General features: G+C 39.8%; 1 protein-coding gene across 28 annotated transcripts in view; it reads left to right on the top strand.

The window, feature by feature from the left end:
• FNBP1 (formin binding protein 1) overlaps nt 1–18,785 on the top strand; it is a 103,783-nt gene that overhangs the window by 26,923 nt on the left and 58,075 nt on the right. For all 28 annotated transcript variants that reach the window (XM_076355295.1, XM_076355318.1, XM_076355317.1 and 25 more), the window contains exons 2-4: nt 5,754–5,869; nt 10,972–11,028; nt 13,631–13,778. In XM_076355295.1, coding sequence (XP_076211410.1) covers nt 5,754–5,869; nt 10,972–11,028; nt 13,631–13,778 — 321 coding nt within the window. The remainder of the gene's footprint in view (nt 1–5,753; nt 5,870–10,971; nt 11,029–13,630; nt 13,779–18,785) is intronic.

Below are 18,785 nucleotides of genomic sequence, written 5' to 3'. Positions count from 1 at the left end.
GAATTAGTTGGTAAAGTCTCCCAGAATCTTATGTTTTGTTCACACTTGAAAACAAATAGAATTCCCAGGACTTCTGGCCTAGCTGTATGATAGAGTTGGACTCATCAGCCTTTCTGTTTGTGAAAAGCGTGTACAGGGAGTACAGTGACCTGAGTGAGTGTTGTCTGGCTGCAGAGAGGCAGAGACTGTAACTCAAGAGAAGAGTGAGGACACCCCCTTTTATTTCAGTAGATGTTAATGCTGAAGCCCCTTGGTGGCAAATTAAGTTCCCATCCATCACTGGATCTGAACAAGCCTTGTGTTGAACTATTTCGCAATAGATGGAAGCACTCTTGAAAGAGGAAGGAATACCTTACTGAGCTGATCTTCAAAGACCACATGAATAGTGCTTTTTTTATTGCTCAATAATTGGTTGTACTCCATGTTATGTGGCTTAGAAACGGGAAGAAAGCTTTTCTTTTTTTTTTGTTTTTTTTTTTTAATAGCTAACTTTCTTCTTCCCAAAATACTTTCCATAGTTGGGGAATGTGACTTCAGGAGAACTGTTTAAGCTGTCAAATCCCCTCACTTCTCAAAGTAGCCGTTAAAATGAGGAAAAGCAAATAGGCAGCACTATTTCCATTTTAAGCATTGTCAGTGTAACAAGCATGCAGCCGAGTTTCAGAAAGAATGCATGAATGTGAGGTTATTTGGGCAGTGGTAAAAATACCGGGAGAGAATTAATGGAAACAGGAGTGAAGTTAAAAACACAGTTTGCCTTAGGGATAAAATTTTCAAAGCATTCTGTGTACTTGGATGTGCAATTCCCATTCAAGTTAATGACTAAAGTTCTCTTTTCCTCTTTTGAGCTTTAATTTTTGTGTGCATGCTCAAGAATGCATTAGGCTCTGAACAACTGTGAAGATGCTGTTTGTTTCAAACAGCTTGCAGCAGAGGCTCTGCTTTCCCACCCGTGTGAAGTCAGGTGGGTCAGCTCATATATTCAAACTCCTCCATCGCTTGGGGAAGGCATGAAATGTTTGTACTGGCATGTGTTGCTGTCACTGGGAAGCTGGTGGGTTCTGATGAAGAGGACTAAGTTACAGCTGTGTGAGTAGTTTAATTATGTGCATATCTTGATTGTCAATCAAGATTAATTAATAAGCTGTTGATATCACAATAAGTAAGTATAGGGACTTGAAAATGGGAGAACATGAGATTTGGCAGGTTGGAAGGCCAAAGGACATAGACAATAACGTGAAGGCTGTGGTGGGAGCCTGCTGAGGTCCTCGACTCATTGTCAGTGCAGTATTTTGCTCAAGAATGTTCTTATATGTAAACCAGTCTCTGAGTCAGAAGAAAGTAGTGAATGCTTCTAGAAAATGTTTTGGTGTTTCTTTTTCAGAGAAAACAGGTGCAAAGTGACCTTTTGTTTCCCCCCTCACTGTGGTCTGGTGGGAGCATTCTCACTGAACACTGCGTCGTGCTTCTTGTCTTGTTTTCTTGCTTTTCTTGAAGAATGCTAAAGCCTTGTGGAATTTGTTTTCTAATGTTATCCCTAACTGGAAGGGTGAGGAGGCTGCAAAAACAAACAGAGGAGAAGATGTACATTGAAATCAAAAGCTGAAAGAGCAGCTCAGGTGGAGGTACCTGAGCCAACTTCCAGCTGATGACCAAACCTGCACAGCTGTAGTGGCACACTTTATCTGCTAAACGTGGATCCAGTCACTGGCAGGGATGGTGGGCTTTGTGCTGAAACCGTGTGCTGCTCTGATGAGACTTCTGGTTGTAAAGCCAAGTTCCTTCAGAGCAGAGACAAGATGAATCCTCACAAGCTGCACTCTTGCTTCTTTTTGTAAGGTAGATGCTTCCCCAGCCACCAGCTTCTTGCTGGCTTTCAGTGTGACACTGATGCCTCGATCTTTGTGTTTGAAAACCACCTTCTGAGTTTTACTGTTTGAATATGAGAGGAAGCTTACGCCCGGTGTTACAAGTGCTTAAGTTAACCAAAATACTAGCTAATTTACTGATGGCATTGCCCTCTTCATGACATCTTTTTTGCTGGGATTAATTACTATGAAGAGCTTGTTTTAAGCTATAAAATTATTCTGGAGTGCAGTGAAAACTGACATGAAACATAGTACTGGAGTTTGGGAGTCTTTTGAAGAAGTTACTTTTCTAGCAGTCTGCTTCTGGGAAATGTTTTATGGGAAGCAGTCTATTATGGAGAAGGGTGAAAATCTCATTGTTAGAGATACTAAAACTAGACCAAATTTGCTACTGAATAGTTGAGATTTTTTTAAACTTTTCAGATTCCATGTGATAATGCATTTTTGTAATAAACTTTGGAAATACTAAATCAATTTTTTAAAAAAAATCTTTACATGTTGATTGTTTGAAGGGATGACACTGTTGATAACTACTCTCAAAAATCTCCTTTTTAGAAGTTCTGTTTTTGCATTGATTGCATGTATCTCTGGACTTTGGGATTCCATGAATCAAAGGTTATGCTTTACGATCAAAGCGTTCTGTGTACTCTGTCATCTGTACGATTCCTTAGCTCTAACACAGAGCCTTTGCCAACCTTCAGCTTGCTGAGCAGATCCACGAAACAAGGAGGACACATCTGTGTTAGGTCCCTCTGGCTGCACTGCCTTTCCTTTGGAATCTCATGCTCAGCAAGTGATGGTGTTGCCAATTTTACTGACTTTTTTTGTCCTTAAGGAACACAGAAAAGAGAATGGATAATGGAATACATGACCCCAGTGTAAAACACTGTTGTGGGGTGTTGGCTGCTTAGTGAAATGGCACTTGGGCCAAAACTGTTCTATGCCCAGAAAAGAACAGAAACTCTTCTCTTCAGCAAAGTCTGCAGAAAGCTAAATTTCACCTTGCCTCGCTTCTTGATAGCGGAGGTCAGCGCTTGTAGTTTATCTATCTAGTTGAGGTTCTTCTGGTTACGGCTTGGCGCAGGACAAGTGTGTCTGCTCACTTCCTACTGATAAAGTTAGCACCTTCACACAGTTGGTCTGACAGCTGTGCCACGGTGTATTTGCCTTTGCACTGCACATCATGGAGTTTTCTTTTGCCAAACTTGACGTAGTGAGGCCGCGGAAACAGTCCAGCAGATCCATCTATGGGATAACAGACCAAACTGAAGCAGCTACCTGGAGCCATTTTCAGGTTTTTATTCATACTTCAATCTAAATGATGCTCTGAGAATTTAGTCGGGGTGGTGGTGATGGTGGTGGAAGAGGTTTGAACAAGCCACCACCAAGATTGCCTTTCCAGGGTGAACCTGCTCTATCTTTCTGTGCAGTCAGCAGTCTGAATTCTCTCGAAGGGTAGGGTCTCCTTGAAAGCTATTGTTTCCTATGGGAAACCATGACCTTTATAGCACGGTATATCTGATAAGGGTGGTTTAATTTTGCTTACAGGGATTAGGGAGTGGATTTCCCTCCTGGAGGTTTCCCTTCTCAAAGTTGGGAGTGTGTGTGAATGCATGTAAACTTGTGAGTAATGGATTTGCCTTGTGGGGTATTTATTTTATATGCATGTGTTTATGTTAAATAATGTAAATTGTGGAAGAGTAAGGTGTGGGATAGCTACAAGACCTCTTTATCAGAAACCTTAAAAAGGCCATGTTTGCACTACTTTCTTGACGCCAGCATAATCTGAGAGATGTAGAGGTTGTATATTTGAAGCAGAGCAGAAGCTGCCTCGTTGTCTGGAGTACAACGCCAGCACAGCACACCATGTTTCTTCCTGATCTGAGCCCTCCGGGAGGAGGAGAGGTCCGTGATGTTACCCATGTCATCTTTGTATTCTCCCCAGCTGTGAAATTGCCTGAAATAAGGATTTGTCTATATGCAAATATGTACTGGCTTAGTACACGTCTTCCCTTTCTGCAGAACACGTACATCCTCTTTTTGAGTGAATGATGTTATAGTGGTTTAAGGGCAATGTATATTGCTGGAAGTTAGGCTTTTATTCTGTGTAGTTTGAGTCTTGGTTTGGTTTGTTTTGTTTTTTCAGTTGCCCTTAACCACTTTTTCTTAGTTCCTGGAGCATGGGGCTTTGAAGTTCTTTACTATTTTTGTAACTTTAGACTATTGCCCTTTTGCTGTTCTCCCCCCAGTGCCTCTTTGACTAATACTGACATAACTTAAACTGAAGCCTAGTCTGGTTTGACTGAATTGGTTTAAAATAGTACCTTATGCTAAACCAGAGCAAATACACAGATACACAAACCCAGTGTGTCCTATTCCATGCATATTACCTGCTGTTTTAACTTGCTTCTTGCTAGGGTTTTGCAGATTGCCTCCTCTAACATGGCTTCTAATTCTCCCCTTCAAAATACAGTTAAAGCAGTTTTGTTAGCAAGTAGCAGCTTCTGTGTACACAACTGTTTTGTTCAATGCTGGAAGAATTTCTCCTGATGCTGATCTAATTTACTGTCAGAGCCAGATATGCCACAAAGCAGAAAGTGGTATTTGCTTAAAAGCAACATATTCATAAACTAGACTTTGTAGTAGTTTTGTTATTTTTCTACTCTGTGCATCTAAGGAAGTGGGCTTATATTGCTTTGATAACATTTGATGATAGCTCTACAAACTGAAAGTCACAAGACCAAATCTTTGGCAGATAAAAAGAACCATCGCTTCTGTCAGAAACTTTAATTGTGGCAGCTAAGCATCTGACCCAAATCTATTGCTGTGTACAGTTTTTTGGAAAATGTTGTAAATCTAACCTTTGTACTGAAAATGTACAAACTTATTCTCTATTTTCCATGTAAAACATAATGGAACCTGATGCCAAATAAGTCAGGCTGATATTAAAGATCTTATTTACACTGTGTTTCTGTCAGGATAATTATTCAGTGTATCATAGTTTAAAAAATATTTTTCAAGTCTTGTAGAAACATTAACTTCTGAAATGCTGTGTGGAATGGATGATTATGGAATTTGAGTGTTGTTGAAGTAACCAAATTTAAAAAAATAAGGTAATTTTAGGTTAAATCTGCAGACAGTAATAAGCTGGCTTGGATAATTAATTTGGATTTAGAGTTGCTTAATTTCTCTTGGCATTTGCAAATCCCAAACTGACTTGTGGAATGTTCTTGATTGAAAAAGATGTTATTGAAAACATGTGTGACTGTTTTTGAGGGCAATGATATTTGAAGAACAAAGTAGCATCTGTATATAAATGGAGGTAGACAAGAAAACTTAACTGTAAACATAGCTAATGTAAATTTTTGTGGCATCTTCTGTTTTAGAACAAAACAGGCTATAGGGGAAGTAAAATCTGTTCTGTAAAAAGATTGTTAGCTGTTCTAAATGATATTTTAAATTCACAACACTGACAAAGGTTGAGTATAAATATATTTTTCAGACTAAAATCAGAATTATTAATTAGGAGTAGACCTCAAATTCATGGAACTTCTATTAACTCTTCAGAGTAAAATAAAGTACTGGCAAGAATATCCATTTCCTATCCTTTGTCTAAGTATGTCTTCATATTAGAAAATTGTATTCAGTAGAATTGCCAGGACTTCTGAAATGAAACTGATTCAGAAATGAGGAATGGTACCGAATCTGTCTCGTGTTAAAAGACAGATTTCCATTGATTTAAAAAGCTGTGTTGCTACAAAAATGTCTAACTGTGGTAATGGAAAATATTAATAACACTTTCTTTATGGTGATAGGCACTTTGGAAATTATTTTTAGTTATCTCTATGTTCAACGAGACGAAACTATTTTTTTGATTCATTGCAGGACCAGTTTGACAACTTAGAAAAACACACGCAATGGGGTATTGATGTTCTGGAAAAATACATCAAGTTTGTAAAAGAAAGAACAGAGATTGAACTCAGCTATGCAAAGCAGCTTAGGTAAGTTGATACATAAACTTTGAGTAGCATCTGTTCAGAGCCTGTAATCATCTGTAAGTTTACTGTTTCAGTGGTGGTAATTTGTTTGGTTAATAATAATGGCTTTTAGAGAATAGCTTTAATTTAGAGAATGGAAAGCTAAAGTCAATTTACGATACTGCTTTATTGTCTCTGCTAAAAATCATATGCTTTGCAAAAAAAGGTTATTTAGGTGACTGAGTAGCATACTAGGGCTTACTCACGATTTATGCATGATTAATGGCTCAGGCTTTGAGGATAGCATTGTAATGTTTTCCATGAAATTAGGACTGCTGTGCGTAAATGCTGAAGGGTTTAAGAATTCAGCAGAATAATGATCATTTGTTGTAAGGCAAAGTTTAGGGTTTCTTTTCATAAGACAGGCTCTTTTTGAACGTGTGTTGGAGAAACTGCAGGTCAGAAAGTCAGTCTCAGCCCTTGGAAATTTCATCTGTGTAGTTAGCCAGGTTGCAGCCTGAGATTTGAATTTTGAGTGTCTTATAATCTTGCCACTGTTCTTGTGATGTGTCTCCTGAACAGAGCAGAGATTCTGTGAATTTATCTGAAGTAGCTAAATTACTGGAAATTCCTGCTAGGTACTTTCTACATGTCTGCTTCGACCATCAGGTTGTAGTTAGAGAGACGAGTGTATGTGAACCAGACCCAGAAAACATATTCCTTGAGGTCAGATCCAGTGTAAATGGGGAAGAGGTACTAAGAACCCTCCCACAATGAGTAGCTCTTACCCTGCTTTTCCCAGTAACATAGAAAAAATGAGAGGTGAACAGGGGTTAGAAGGGAATACAATACACAGGCAGTCCTTCTGCGGCCGAGAGAGGCTGTGGTGCAATATCGTTGGCAGCCACTAGTGTCTGGAGTGATAAACTGGAAGTGATGGAGCTAACCGGGGAGGGGAGTACAGAACTAATCCTTCCTAACCCCTCCAGTAAATCCATACCTTTTTTTTTTCCATGACTGTAATACATGTTAGAACCCCTTCCATCTTCTCGGTATTTATAGAGATTGAGATCTGAGGTTCTAGTTGATCTGTATATATCTAAAGCACAATGTCTATTAAAAAAAAAAAAAAAATCGCCCAGAATCTTTGATGCTTGTGTTAGATTGGATTTGAGATGCACAATGGCCTGTTATTTACAAGGAGCTGTTAGTTGATAAAACCCCTGTCTGTATAGTTACGTGCTTTCTCAGGGGAATGCCACAAGGATTCCCCAGGGTTTCTGCTATAGACAAGGAGGAAGTAGAAAATGAGTTGTGCAGGAACAAATTGCTTGCATCCCATGGAGATGAGAAGAGATTGAATTACAGAGGTGAAATGAGCTGGAAGAAGGAGTATGACTGGACTGGGAAACCCCAGCAGAGTATCTGTGTGAGCAGACCTGTCTTATGAAGAATTACACACTAGACTAGACTAGAAATAAGTTAATTTCTTAGGATGACAAATTTCAGGTGTAAAGAGCGTAATTATGAAAATAAACACACAAACAAAATGTTTAAGGAAAGTGGGAGATAGTCACAGGTAAAACTATCTCGAAACTGAACTCATGAGTTTTATTTCTTATTCTGTCCTAGACTTCCAAAACAAACTTGGTCAATTTGTTTCTTCTCTCTGTATTTTAATTCCCCATGCATAGCTGCATTTGTCTCCCTGACCCATGGGTATGATTTGAGGATAAATACATTCATCCCTGAGGACTCTTAAACACAATGCTGTTTGGAGTCATCTAAGAAGTTAGAGATATAAAAGAAAAAACAAAAATGTAGACTTGTCAAATGTTGAGCTAAAACAGTGCTGGACGTTAAAAAAAAAAAATCATGCATCTGCTTTTAATAAGTCTCCTCAAGCCTGATGCAAACCTGTCTTATATCACATCCATGTGGTGTAAAAGGGCTGCAGCAATCACTGCATGTCATAACATGCAGACATACTATTAAAAAGGGACAAGTTAACACAAGATACTCCTGTGGATTTAACTCAAAGTTTTATTTATAGTGTAAGTAAAGCTGCTGAACTTTTTCTTCTTTCGTGAAACTTGTGTTTTCTGCTTGGTCTCTGGGTTCCCTAGCTAGCTATTCTTCCTGTCTGACTACCTACATCTCAGCCTGGTCATCTGTTGAAGTTTAATTGTCTTCTATTTAAAAATGTTTCTTTCCTTCCTCTTCATAATTCTGCAGCTATATATGTAATATATGTTTTTTAAAGTGTTAAATTAGATCTACATACTTTCAGGATGCATCAAATTTATCTGGTTCCACCAGTGGAAGAAACTCCCCAGTGTCACATACCTTCTGCATTGTGCCTGCACTGTTCAAGGCCTGCTTGTACCATGTACAGTCAGTCCCGGTTTGAGAGTCCAGTTCAGATTTGACATGATTGTTTTCTTTATAATTGTTGAGTCATTAAACTAGGCTGGGAAGGAAGGGATGCAGAAGTTATGGTAGAGCGTTCACTTGTTCCTGCGTTTTGTTTTGAACTTCTGTTGGATGTGACATGCTGGATGCTATGCGCTCAGTGCTGAAGTGCTGTTTCGTTCTTCTCCTTCCCTAGTCACTACTGACCTTACAGCACACACACTTTGAGCATCAAAAAGTGTGTCAAAAGCCTTGCCTAATGTGATGATGGATGGATAGATAGCCTTGAGGAAGACATATTGGAAGAAAGAACGCTTAAGATATCAGGTTAATCTGAGAATCGGGAAGCTCTGATGGATGATAAATGTGAGAGAGAGCAAGATACCAAAGAAGTGGAAATAAGGGAGCAGAGAAACAAGCTGGAAAAGCGGAAAAAAATGATGCAGTGTGACAGGCAAATAGAAATGTGAATTGGAGACAGGTGCACAGGCTAGCACAGATTTTTTCCAGAATTGCTATTTTACTGCTGATCTTTGTTCTTGTGTTTTAGTTCCCTCCAGTTAGCTCTGAAGGTGTCATTGCTTCATGAGCTTGAACCTGGGAAGCGCTGGTGTTCTGGTCGTGACACTGCATGATTGCACGCTGAATTTCAATGTGAGAGTCATATTGATTCTTACTGGATTCAGTATCACTTCTGGATTCAGTATCGCTTCTGGGTTTTTTGTGTGTATCCTGGTTTAAAATCCTACGTATGTTTTTGATTAAAGAAAGAGGGGGGGGAAAAACACAAAACCTCAAATCTATAGACTCTGTATTTTATGTGTTCTTTATAAAGTACATAGAAAATAACAAAATGTTTAACTCAGATGCTAATCCTTGTTACATGCTTTCAGAATCTTTTTTTCCATGAAAGCATACTGTCTGGATTTTTTTGCCCCAGCTCTGTAGCATTTCTACACTTTTAAAAGTTCATAAGAAGACAGTAGCTCTGTATGTCAGAATTAATTGGGCAGCGTGACAGTGCAGGGATGTGCATTTTGAGTGTGTGTGAAAATGCCTTATTAGTGGAGTCTTCTGTGCACGTTTTCTTGTGGTTTTTCCTTTCCTCTTTAAGCAGGTGTCTGGAGTGAGGCATTCTCATCGTGTACGAAGAGTGCTGTAAGACTTACTGTAATGATGCAGAACAGCTTGCAGAATTCTTGCCATGCTGGTATTCTTTGGTTGAAGCTGCTGTACGCAGAACTAGAGAAAAGTTCATTGTTTCAGAGCATCCTCTTTTCAGAGAAGGCAGAGACTGGAAAGGAGATGCTCATTTGGATCCCTTCCAGTAGGGATACTTAAATTTTGAGAACACATGTTTGTCTGTGCGAATTTGCCAGGGTTCTGGCTACTACTCTGTTTGGGCAGATGCTTCTTAATTCCTTAAGGAGAACAAAAGGAATAAGAAATGTGAGACAAGAGGCCCTGCTGTCTTTCAGTTAGTAGTAAAACCAGCATGCAACAGGGAGTGGGTTACACCTCTGAAAAAAGCAGTTTCTTTTCAACAAAATGCATTCTGGGAGTCCTCCAAAGAGTTTGGCACAGATAGGTCAAGGAAACTTAGTAGTCCTTTGGACAACGATCCCTTCAATACCACTTGTATGTTATTCCTAATTGCTGAAACAACCTTGTAAAGCTAAAACAAATGGCTTCCATTTCGCAGTAGGGTAGCAGAGGCTGCAGGAAGGCATACAGTAATAGGGCTGAGTTTAGAATAGAGGAGATCCCAGTACTGCAGCACTGAAAAGGTCTTAAAATTGCTAAGTAGGATTTGTCAGCGCTCTGGTTTGCGTTGTTTACAAGATGCGTGGTGTTGTATTGTGCTACAGTGCAATGTTGAGCTTCAAGTATCAGCAAGGTGTGTTCAATAAACCCTTGATGTGCTGCTGGCCTAGGGGCTTGGAGTCAGTGCTTTCAGGACAATGAAAGCTCTATACTAACTGTCAGTTATGTTCAAATTTCTTATTCGAGATACGATCACTTGAAGAGCATATCAATATTTTAAAATTAAATCATTGGTTGGATGTGGGGTAACGAGAGCTGCAAGCATCTGTGCTAATTGGGATAATAAAATTTCACATTTCTCCCAGCATCAGTTGATAATCATAAAATGATCCCACTTTTGTCATCTCGGTGCAACTTCCCACAGCTTTATGAATATTCTTCTCCTCCTTGGAAGCATCCTGCTAAAGGCAGGCAAATTTGCCTGGCCATGAGTGTCATCTGCAGCAAATCGCGCTTCAATGGGCTGGCTGACCTTTGCATATGGAGTAGCACCTTCTACTGGGTGGAGTTTGTAAAGCATGTCTGTGTGTCTAAGGACCAGTGTTTTTATTGTAAAAGGGTCTCTCCTTTAGATCAGGTGAAGGAGACTTGTGCAGCAACAGAACCAGAACTCAGGTGTATTGACTTCATGACCTTAATTTATTAACTTCTCAGGTTCAGAATCTGCTACTTTATTGTGGTTATAGAGACTGAAGCACTGTGCGGCCCATTCTTTGAGTGCTACTACAACGCAATCAAAGCCTAATTGCAGTCATACTTCTGAAAAGGTGTCTAGTCACTGCAAATAAAAACTGAAGCCCCACAGAATGTGTGTGCATGCAAAGATTATCCAGCTAATTTAAAGGAGGTTTTAAATTTAATTTTTTATATATATGTATCTTTAATTTTAGGAATCTTTCAAAGAAATACCAACCCAAAAAGAACTCCAAAGAAGAGGAAGAATACAGGTATGTTCATGATCCGCTGCTGAGTGAGCATGCATTGATGGAGGAAGGGGAAATGTTTGGGTTACCAGCTAGGATTTGGCTTGTAAACCAAAGATTTTAAAGTCAAGTGTAAGAGTATAGAAATCATAGATGTAGAAACAGGCTTATATGGTAGATACCAAGGAGCGGATTTTCAAAGTTTGAATTTGGTCTGTAACTACTCAGTTCTCTTTGTGTGTTACGGTTTCTGGATGTCTGGTTTGGGGGTTTTTGTTTTGTTTTTTTTAATGTACCTTAAAAACTTTAAGCCAGACTGTACGATCCTGGCTCTTTAAAGTGAATGACCAAACTCTTAACTGCTTTCAGCAGAAACATAAACAGTTGTTAATTTTAGCATGAAATTTAAGCAGTCTGCGTAAGTATTAAATTACTCAAATGGACTGACAACACAGATTAGTAACTTACTAAAGGGGTAATGTTATAACACCACAGAGAAACCAGTGGTTCTTGAAGAGTAAGGTGAATGATGTAGTTTGTACTCCCAGTATCCTGGGATGGATTGATGCATGACTTGCTGCTGTTGAAGGATGTTGCATGGCCTCAGCTGTCTGCTGTTGATTCGCGTATTCAGACTGCATCTCCCTGGTGGCAGGGGACTAATGTAGTGCAGATAGCGACTGCAGCGTCAAAGGCACAGCTCTTTCACTGAGTGACACTGCGGACATGGATACAGGTGATGATAGACCACATGTCGTTAAGAACATTCCTGCCCTTGATGAGATTAAAGATATTCTTTAAAGAGAACTTTCTAGAGGAGGAGCTTTCCAACAGACGGGCTGTAAGCCAGAGCGAGAACCTTTTCCTTAGAGCACTCTGACTGAAGTTTCTCAACGTCAGTGTTTTGTAATGCATCAGCTTTGCATGAAGGCATCACAGAGTCTGACCCTGCAGCCTTGTATTGCGGGAGGCTGCTCTGCCTCTGGAGAGCCCAGCAGCAGACTCAAACCCTTGACCTTGAAATTTGAAACATTTCAAATGAGTTTGGATATGGGTCCAACTGTATGATTATATTAATTTAGACTTTTGGGTCAGACCCCCAGGCTGCTGTGCGCAGCTACTCTAGTGGCTCGTATTAACAGAGATAACAGCCTTTTCATTTTCTTTTTAATTTATTTTTAGTTAACATTGTTTGGGAATCAGTTATTTATACTATTGTTTCCTGAGATATTGATATTTACCCAAGGAAGCTTGCGTTACCAGCACGTCAGCTGTTTTGGTCTCTACCCCGGATTAGGAATAAATCTGCCTTTGGGTAACTTTACCATAAATGGGTATTTTGAGTTTATTACAACCTTTTTTGACACATCTTTCATTGCTGGAAAAGGATATTGGAGTTAAATGATTCATGTGATGTGGCACAGAAGATCCTGTGTATCCTTTGCCCTTTTAAATACAGTGTTCACCTCAGTATAGTTTCCTCATGTCTCTAAACAATGTCTGGGGATTTGTCATGCGACCTTTGGGTGCCTCGGACACTGCTTTGAGACAGCCTGTCTAAAAATGATCTGTTTTCAAGCTTATCGTCAGTCTGTAGTTCTGTGGCTTTCATCCCGTCTTTTGCAACTGGGATTTCTCTCGAGGCACCACAGCTTGACTGTGAATGTGGCTGCTTGTATTGCACTATATTTTTAGTCTCTCTTTTTAGTTTCTTTTTTGTTTTTTTTCTCTGATGCCTTTTTCATCTCTACTTGTACCACTTATCTCTATTTCCTCTAAATCTCTCCCGCTTTGCTTTGCTTTTTCACCCTTTAGGTGATGTTATCAGTGCAGACTGCTACCATTTAATATTAATAGTTTTTCTAGTATGTACAAGTGCAGTGCTTCAAAGCTGCTGTTTTCCAGCTGACCAGCACAGCCAGTTGGGGTATTTAAATGCAGCTCTGTTGGCGCTGTGCTGAATATGCTAGTGACATAATCTGCTGTTTGGAAATTGTGTGCACAGATGTTTGTTTCTTCCTTTTAATAATACATGGAATGTTGTATTGGAGATTATTTTATACGAAAAATAAACCTTGTGATGGAAGGTACTAAAAAATGTGGGTTGACAATGAACAGCTGGCTACTAAACTCACTATCATTTTTGAAAACTTTATAAACTATAGCTGATTTGAATCCAATTTACACTATGAAAAGTTTTCTTTTCTGTACTATGCAGCCAAAAAGTTGGTTGCTTAGACAGGATTTTGCCAGGTAGAGTACACTAATGACTGTGCACTGAATTGTAGGACTTGAAAAAGTGTAACTAGAAATGTTTGGTGAATAGAGATTAGAATAGTGAAGTCTCAGAGCTGTGCTGATAAAAAAAAAAAACCTGGCACTCTAAAACTGTGATATTTTAAGAGCCAATGTTAAACTGTCTAAATCGAGATTAATTTATCAGACAACTGTCAGTGTGTGTGGGATAGGCTTCCTTTTGAGAAATTCCTTCAAGTGAATCTGTGCTAAACCATATTCAGTCTCATGTAGCAATACTAAATGCTTAAGAAGGATACGATCTCCCTTTGCAGTGTGTCTTTCTGAAAAGAAAGGGACTAAAAGCAGAATGCGTTTTTGTCCTCTGCAGGTACACATCAACTAGAGCCTTCCTAGCCACTTTAAATGAAATGAATGACTATGCCGGACAGCATGAGGTCATTTCAGAGAACATGACCTCTCTTATCACTGGAGAGTTAACACGCTATGTGCAGGAGCTGAAACAAGAGAGGAAATCGGTAATTGATCATTTTTTTATTATTCACAATTAATTGCTATTTAAGACAGATAATTAGTGGTAGGGGAGTTCAATGTTAAGCAAAAATTTACTTGTAGTTAATAAACGTGAGCTTTGCTAACGAACCAAGCGTTAAAAAAGTGGGTTACGTGCCCTGGCCAAGTCACTGAACCATTTGAATCAAATGTTATAAAATCAGACAGCAATGCCTTCAGGAGGATCCCTGCTAAATAAGGTCAGAGACCCATCTGCGCTTAAGGCTCTGTTAGCCAAAAGCTTGTTTAGGGAAGAGTCCAGGAGCACTGTGTAAAGCTTGAAATAAACAGAGAAACTGTATTACTGAGATGGATTGAAAGAATTATTAGGATCTCGGTTCATATTTTCCTGCTTCTCTGCCAGATCTGGTCAACAGAACTTTGTAAAAAATGATTGTAATGAGAAATATGGGGTCTGTCTTGTTTTGTGATGGTGGGGAATCTGGTTTTCAACCTGTTATCCCTCAATACTGGTAGAACCTAGGAGCTTTATGTTAGTACTTCATTTTAGCTAGTAGTTTAGGAACCTATGTGCCTGCTACAGTAAATGTTCAAAGCTGATTAATTTGCATGTCACCACCTCTGAAAGGCATATAGTTGAGATGTGATTCTTCTTCCTTGCCTTGAACCCTTTTATCCCTGGGATGAGTGGGCATAAAATAGTGATTCTAAGTGTTATTGCTACAAATACTCATAACACAGGTATAAAATGACTAAGCAAAGTGCAACAATGCAGGGGAGCATCAGGGCGCTATATTTCATTTCCAAACTGTTGGTCCATTATGGAAAGTGCAGAAGCGCTCTTGCTCAGTCCAGCAAAACTTATGCATTTATAAATAGTCCCACTAAACATTAAGCATGTGTTGAAGTGTTGTGCAGGATCAGAGTCCTGGAAATTACCATCTTTTCCTAAGTACAGTATTAGGATAGTAAGTCTGTCAACAGGCATACCTTTAATTTGCAGAATGGTGTGTAATCTTTTGGGGACATAATATTTTTGGCAGTAACATGGAAGGATGTTTTACATATAGCTGTGATGAGAATGTTTTCTCAGCCACTTCTATGACCTTTTATTCAGCATGGACTCTGTACAATAAGCAAAGCAAAAAAAGCATTCTAGTAGGCATTTTTCTGTCACTTCTAATGTTTTTATCTAATTTTTCAATTATATGGGTGTATAAGGTGATTGGAATATCTATTAGACATTTTAAGTACGATGAAAGAGGACTTGCTATCTTTCTTGTAAAGAATGTGAGCAGTAACGGTGTTGCTTTTGTTTTGTAGAGTTTTGTAGTAAGTATGGCTCATAAGTAATGGGTGAATGACAGAAAAATTATTTTAATATTGGTCAAATGATAACAGCATGGGAACAGCAAAAAAACAACTGACTATTTATCTGCTGTTGCTGATAATTCTTAGCCTTTAACAGAAAACAGTTGTCAGTCATGGTTGGTTGTTTTGTTCTTGTAACATGAATATGAACTATATGAATTATGAATCCTTGTCTGAGTCCTGTAGATTTCTCATTTATGAGCAAATGGTGTTGAAAAGGAAACTGCTTCCGCCTTCAGGCGTTTTTCATACATAGCTTCTCTCACTTTGTACTGTAAAACACAAATGCGTCAGTCATATTGGGATCTACAGGAGGGGAAGGTGGTGGTTGTGTAAATATCACAGAGGGCTGATGCTTTGGCAAAACCTTTTATGATACGAATTGATGAATGGCTTGGTATTTCCAGAAATGATGCTGGCAGAGTTCTCATGCTCGCTGCTTGATACGTCATCAGCTGTTATGCTACAAGTTCATAGAATCAAAGACTCATTTAGATTGGAAAAGACCCTTAAGATCATCGAGTCCAACCATTAACCTAACACTACCAAGTCCACCAAGTTGCTATAAGCTGTGAGAAAAGATCACTTCTGGGGCTAGAGCCACACGTAGGAATTGGGAGACCCGCATTCTTGTCCACAGAGTCTTGTGTCATTTGGATTAAGTCATTCAGGTGTCCAAACACCTGTAAAATGGTACAAATTTCTAGTGATTTCAGTATGACTCAGATAGATAAGCACCCTTGCTCTTTTTGTTGTAATTTCCCACCTGGAAGATGGAAATGATACACAGAGGTGTCATACGGATAAATGTGTGAAACATTAACTTAGGTACAGCAGAAAGTGGTCAGGCAAATATATCGGACAAGAGCTTCTGCTTCCAAAGGAAACCCCTTCGATATGCAATAGGAATTGTGCATTTAATAGAGTCACGGGGGATGAGGGTGGTGATCTTTAAACACGTGGGGTCTGATGCCTGCATTACCCGGTTTTCGTGCTCATTTAGCTCTATTGATTAAAGTAGAATTACACCAGCAGATGATTGGGGTCGCACAATAATACATCACACTTCTTTGGTTTTCTTTGACAAGTAGAAGCCTGTAGGCAGCGCAGAACCTGATAGTATGTAAAACCTTACACTGGTTTTATGCTGGATAAAATTCATTTGGCATGCAATTTTTACGTATGTTGGATTTGTCTGACTACTGTGAAAGGTATACTTGATGGCTGCCTGTGTCGTGTTCTTCCATATAAGATAGTTGCTAATGGTGAAAACAAGGGAAGAAGCAGCTAATCAAAAACAGGCAGGACAGTCTGGAGGTTGGACAAGTGGGATAATTTGCAAATTCACAGTGGTTTGGCACTGTTCAAAAGACAGGATACCTCCTCTTTCCTCTGGCCTGGTTTGGAGCTTGGGAGAGTTCTGGGTTACCTTTATGTTTTTTTACAGATCATGTGCTTTGTTGCATGATGGCTTTTGATCATCAGCAAGTGGTAAGAAAAATCAGGCAAAGACTCTTTTTGTGAAACTTGAGTATCTTTAGCAACAAAGGTCAATCAGTGAATTAAACTATCGTATTACGCATTCCTCTTCCATAGGCTAGCCCTCATTGATGTTATCACTGTACCAGTTGAGTTGTTTTGCCCTCACAGTCACTGAAGTTATGCCTACACCCTGCCTGCTTTTCACACACAGTGCGCGTGCGTGTGGGAGGGAGAACTTCTTGCGCTGTTTCAGTTCTTCCCAGCTGCGTAATGAAGTGAAACTCTTTAGAGTACAGTTCCTCACTTCAACTTCTTCTTGTATTCTCTTGATCTTAGTGTGTCCATGCTCTCATGTGAGTAATTCTCATCTTTAGCCAGGATCTTGCTACCTGCTTCAGAGCTGAAATGTCAGTTCTATGCTATGTGTGAAGATCATGCCCTATCCACCTTCCTTTTGAGGTTATTGCATGCGATTGAATTCCCCTTCACTGTACAAAGACCTCCATCCCCAAGCCACACAAATTACTTGGGGATCGCCTCTCAGAGTGGTTCAGGGAAAGAACTTGCTTCCATGGTCATTCTTCGTGCCACTTCAATTTCACAAAACCTGACTTTAGGGTAGCAGTGGAAGGTGTCAAGTTTGAGCTGGGGGCCCTGCAGTATGACAAAATTGGGTCTTAATCTTGCTTGTCTGTGACAAAAGAAAAGGAGATGATCCCAGTAATGTCAAGAGGGGTGTTTGGGCTTTACTTCACGAGCATTAACAGGTAATACATTTCCAGGTTGGGAATGTGATCAAGAGTTCTTCTATTCCCACCCATTGCGACTGTTGCTGGTTGTGATGGTGGCTCCTAAGCAGACCAGTTATTCTCCATATGAGAGAAAGATCACCAGCATTTTGATTGCTTGGGTGAGGGAATCTGCTCATCCACATTGCTGCGCCTGCCAAGTTACTGAGCATGCTTTGTTCTATTAAAAAAAAAAAAAAAAAACAACAAAAAAACCCAAAGCAAACATCTAGACACTGGGGGGTTTTTTTGCTACCCTCTTTTTGGGTGACACCTAAGAGGACTTGTGAGCAAACCTGTAGCCAGTGTGGCCCGAGCATTGACAATTTCCTTTTTTTTTTCCTTTTTTCTTTTCTTGAAGCTTCACAGGAGATAGCTTGTTTTAGGTATTCTCTCAACTATGGCTGAGGAAAACCCTCAGTACTGTAGTTTGTCTGGATAGAAATTCAGGAATTAATTCCTGGGACAATTCTGACTTAGATCTGTGGTCACAAACTAGGTCTGACTCACGGTCTCCCCTGGCAGCAGCTGCTCTGTGTAGCCGTTGCTCATGTCAGCTTTGCTAAAAATGTATTTGGGAGTCATGAACTATCCCTCTTATTACCGCTGTTGCTTTCACCTCTACCTCCACCTCCCCTTGGGGGTAGGCTGGCTCCATACAATCAAGCATGAAAGTCAAGTACAAGCCAAGAGCTTTGCTGCAGACTGAACTGGTGCAGCACTGGGATTCTGTGGTTGGGAGAGAATTTACCTGATGTCAATACGTTCCATTTTGTGTCTGGATAGAAGGGGAATGGGGAATGAATGCATCCTTATGGGTACCGTGAGGGCAAAAATGGTCTGGTTCTTTATGGTGGAGTGTGTGCGCCCTCCCTGTGTGTATTCATCCAGGGGGTGTACATGTCTGAGAACTTTCTGTTTCTTGTAGACTCTCAGGTGTTGATGAAAAGTAAATAATTGGAGGAATTCTGCCACGTTCATTCATTCTGAATAGTGCCCTGTTCTGCAAATAGTCCTGTGGTTTTCAACAGGATTTCTCACGGCGTAATGCACCGTGCAAGCATGAGACAGGATGGCAGAATACGACCCTGTCAAGTGCACAATGGATTTTTCCGTGTTGCATTTTGGATGTGCCTCAAGGTCTCTTGTGTGTTTGGAGCACAGCTGTGCTTTGTGCTGCAGAGGTACAAAGAGACATTGCTGCCTTCCAGAAATTACAAACTAATGGCAAAGCGGGTAGTAGGAATAGGAAAAGAGAGACAGTGAAAGGAGGTGATTTGCCAAACTTCAAACTTCAGGTTGGTGAGATTTAAAATGAGCTTTCCCCAGCTCTTGTTCTGTGACTAACCCACTTCCAGCTTACTGCTCCAT

The sequence above is a fragment of the Aptenodytes patagonicus genome, chromosome 18, assembly GCF_965638725.1.
Source record: "Aptenodytes patagonicus chromosome 18, bAptPat1.pri.cur, whole genome shotgun sequence".
NCBI lineage: Eukaryota > Metazoa > Chordata > Aves > Sphenisciformes > Spheniscidae > Aptenodytes > Aptenodytes patagonicus.
This window is presented reverse-complemented; position numbering and strand designations above follow the sequence as displayed.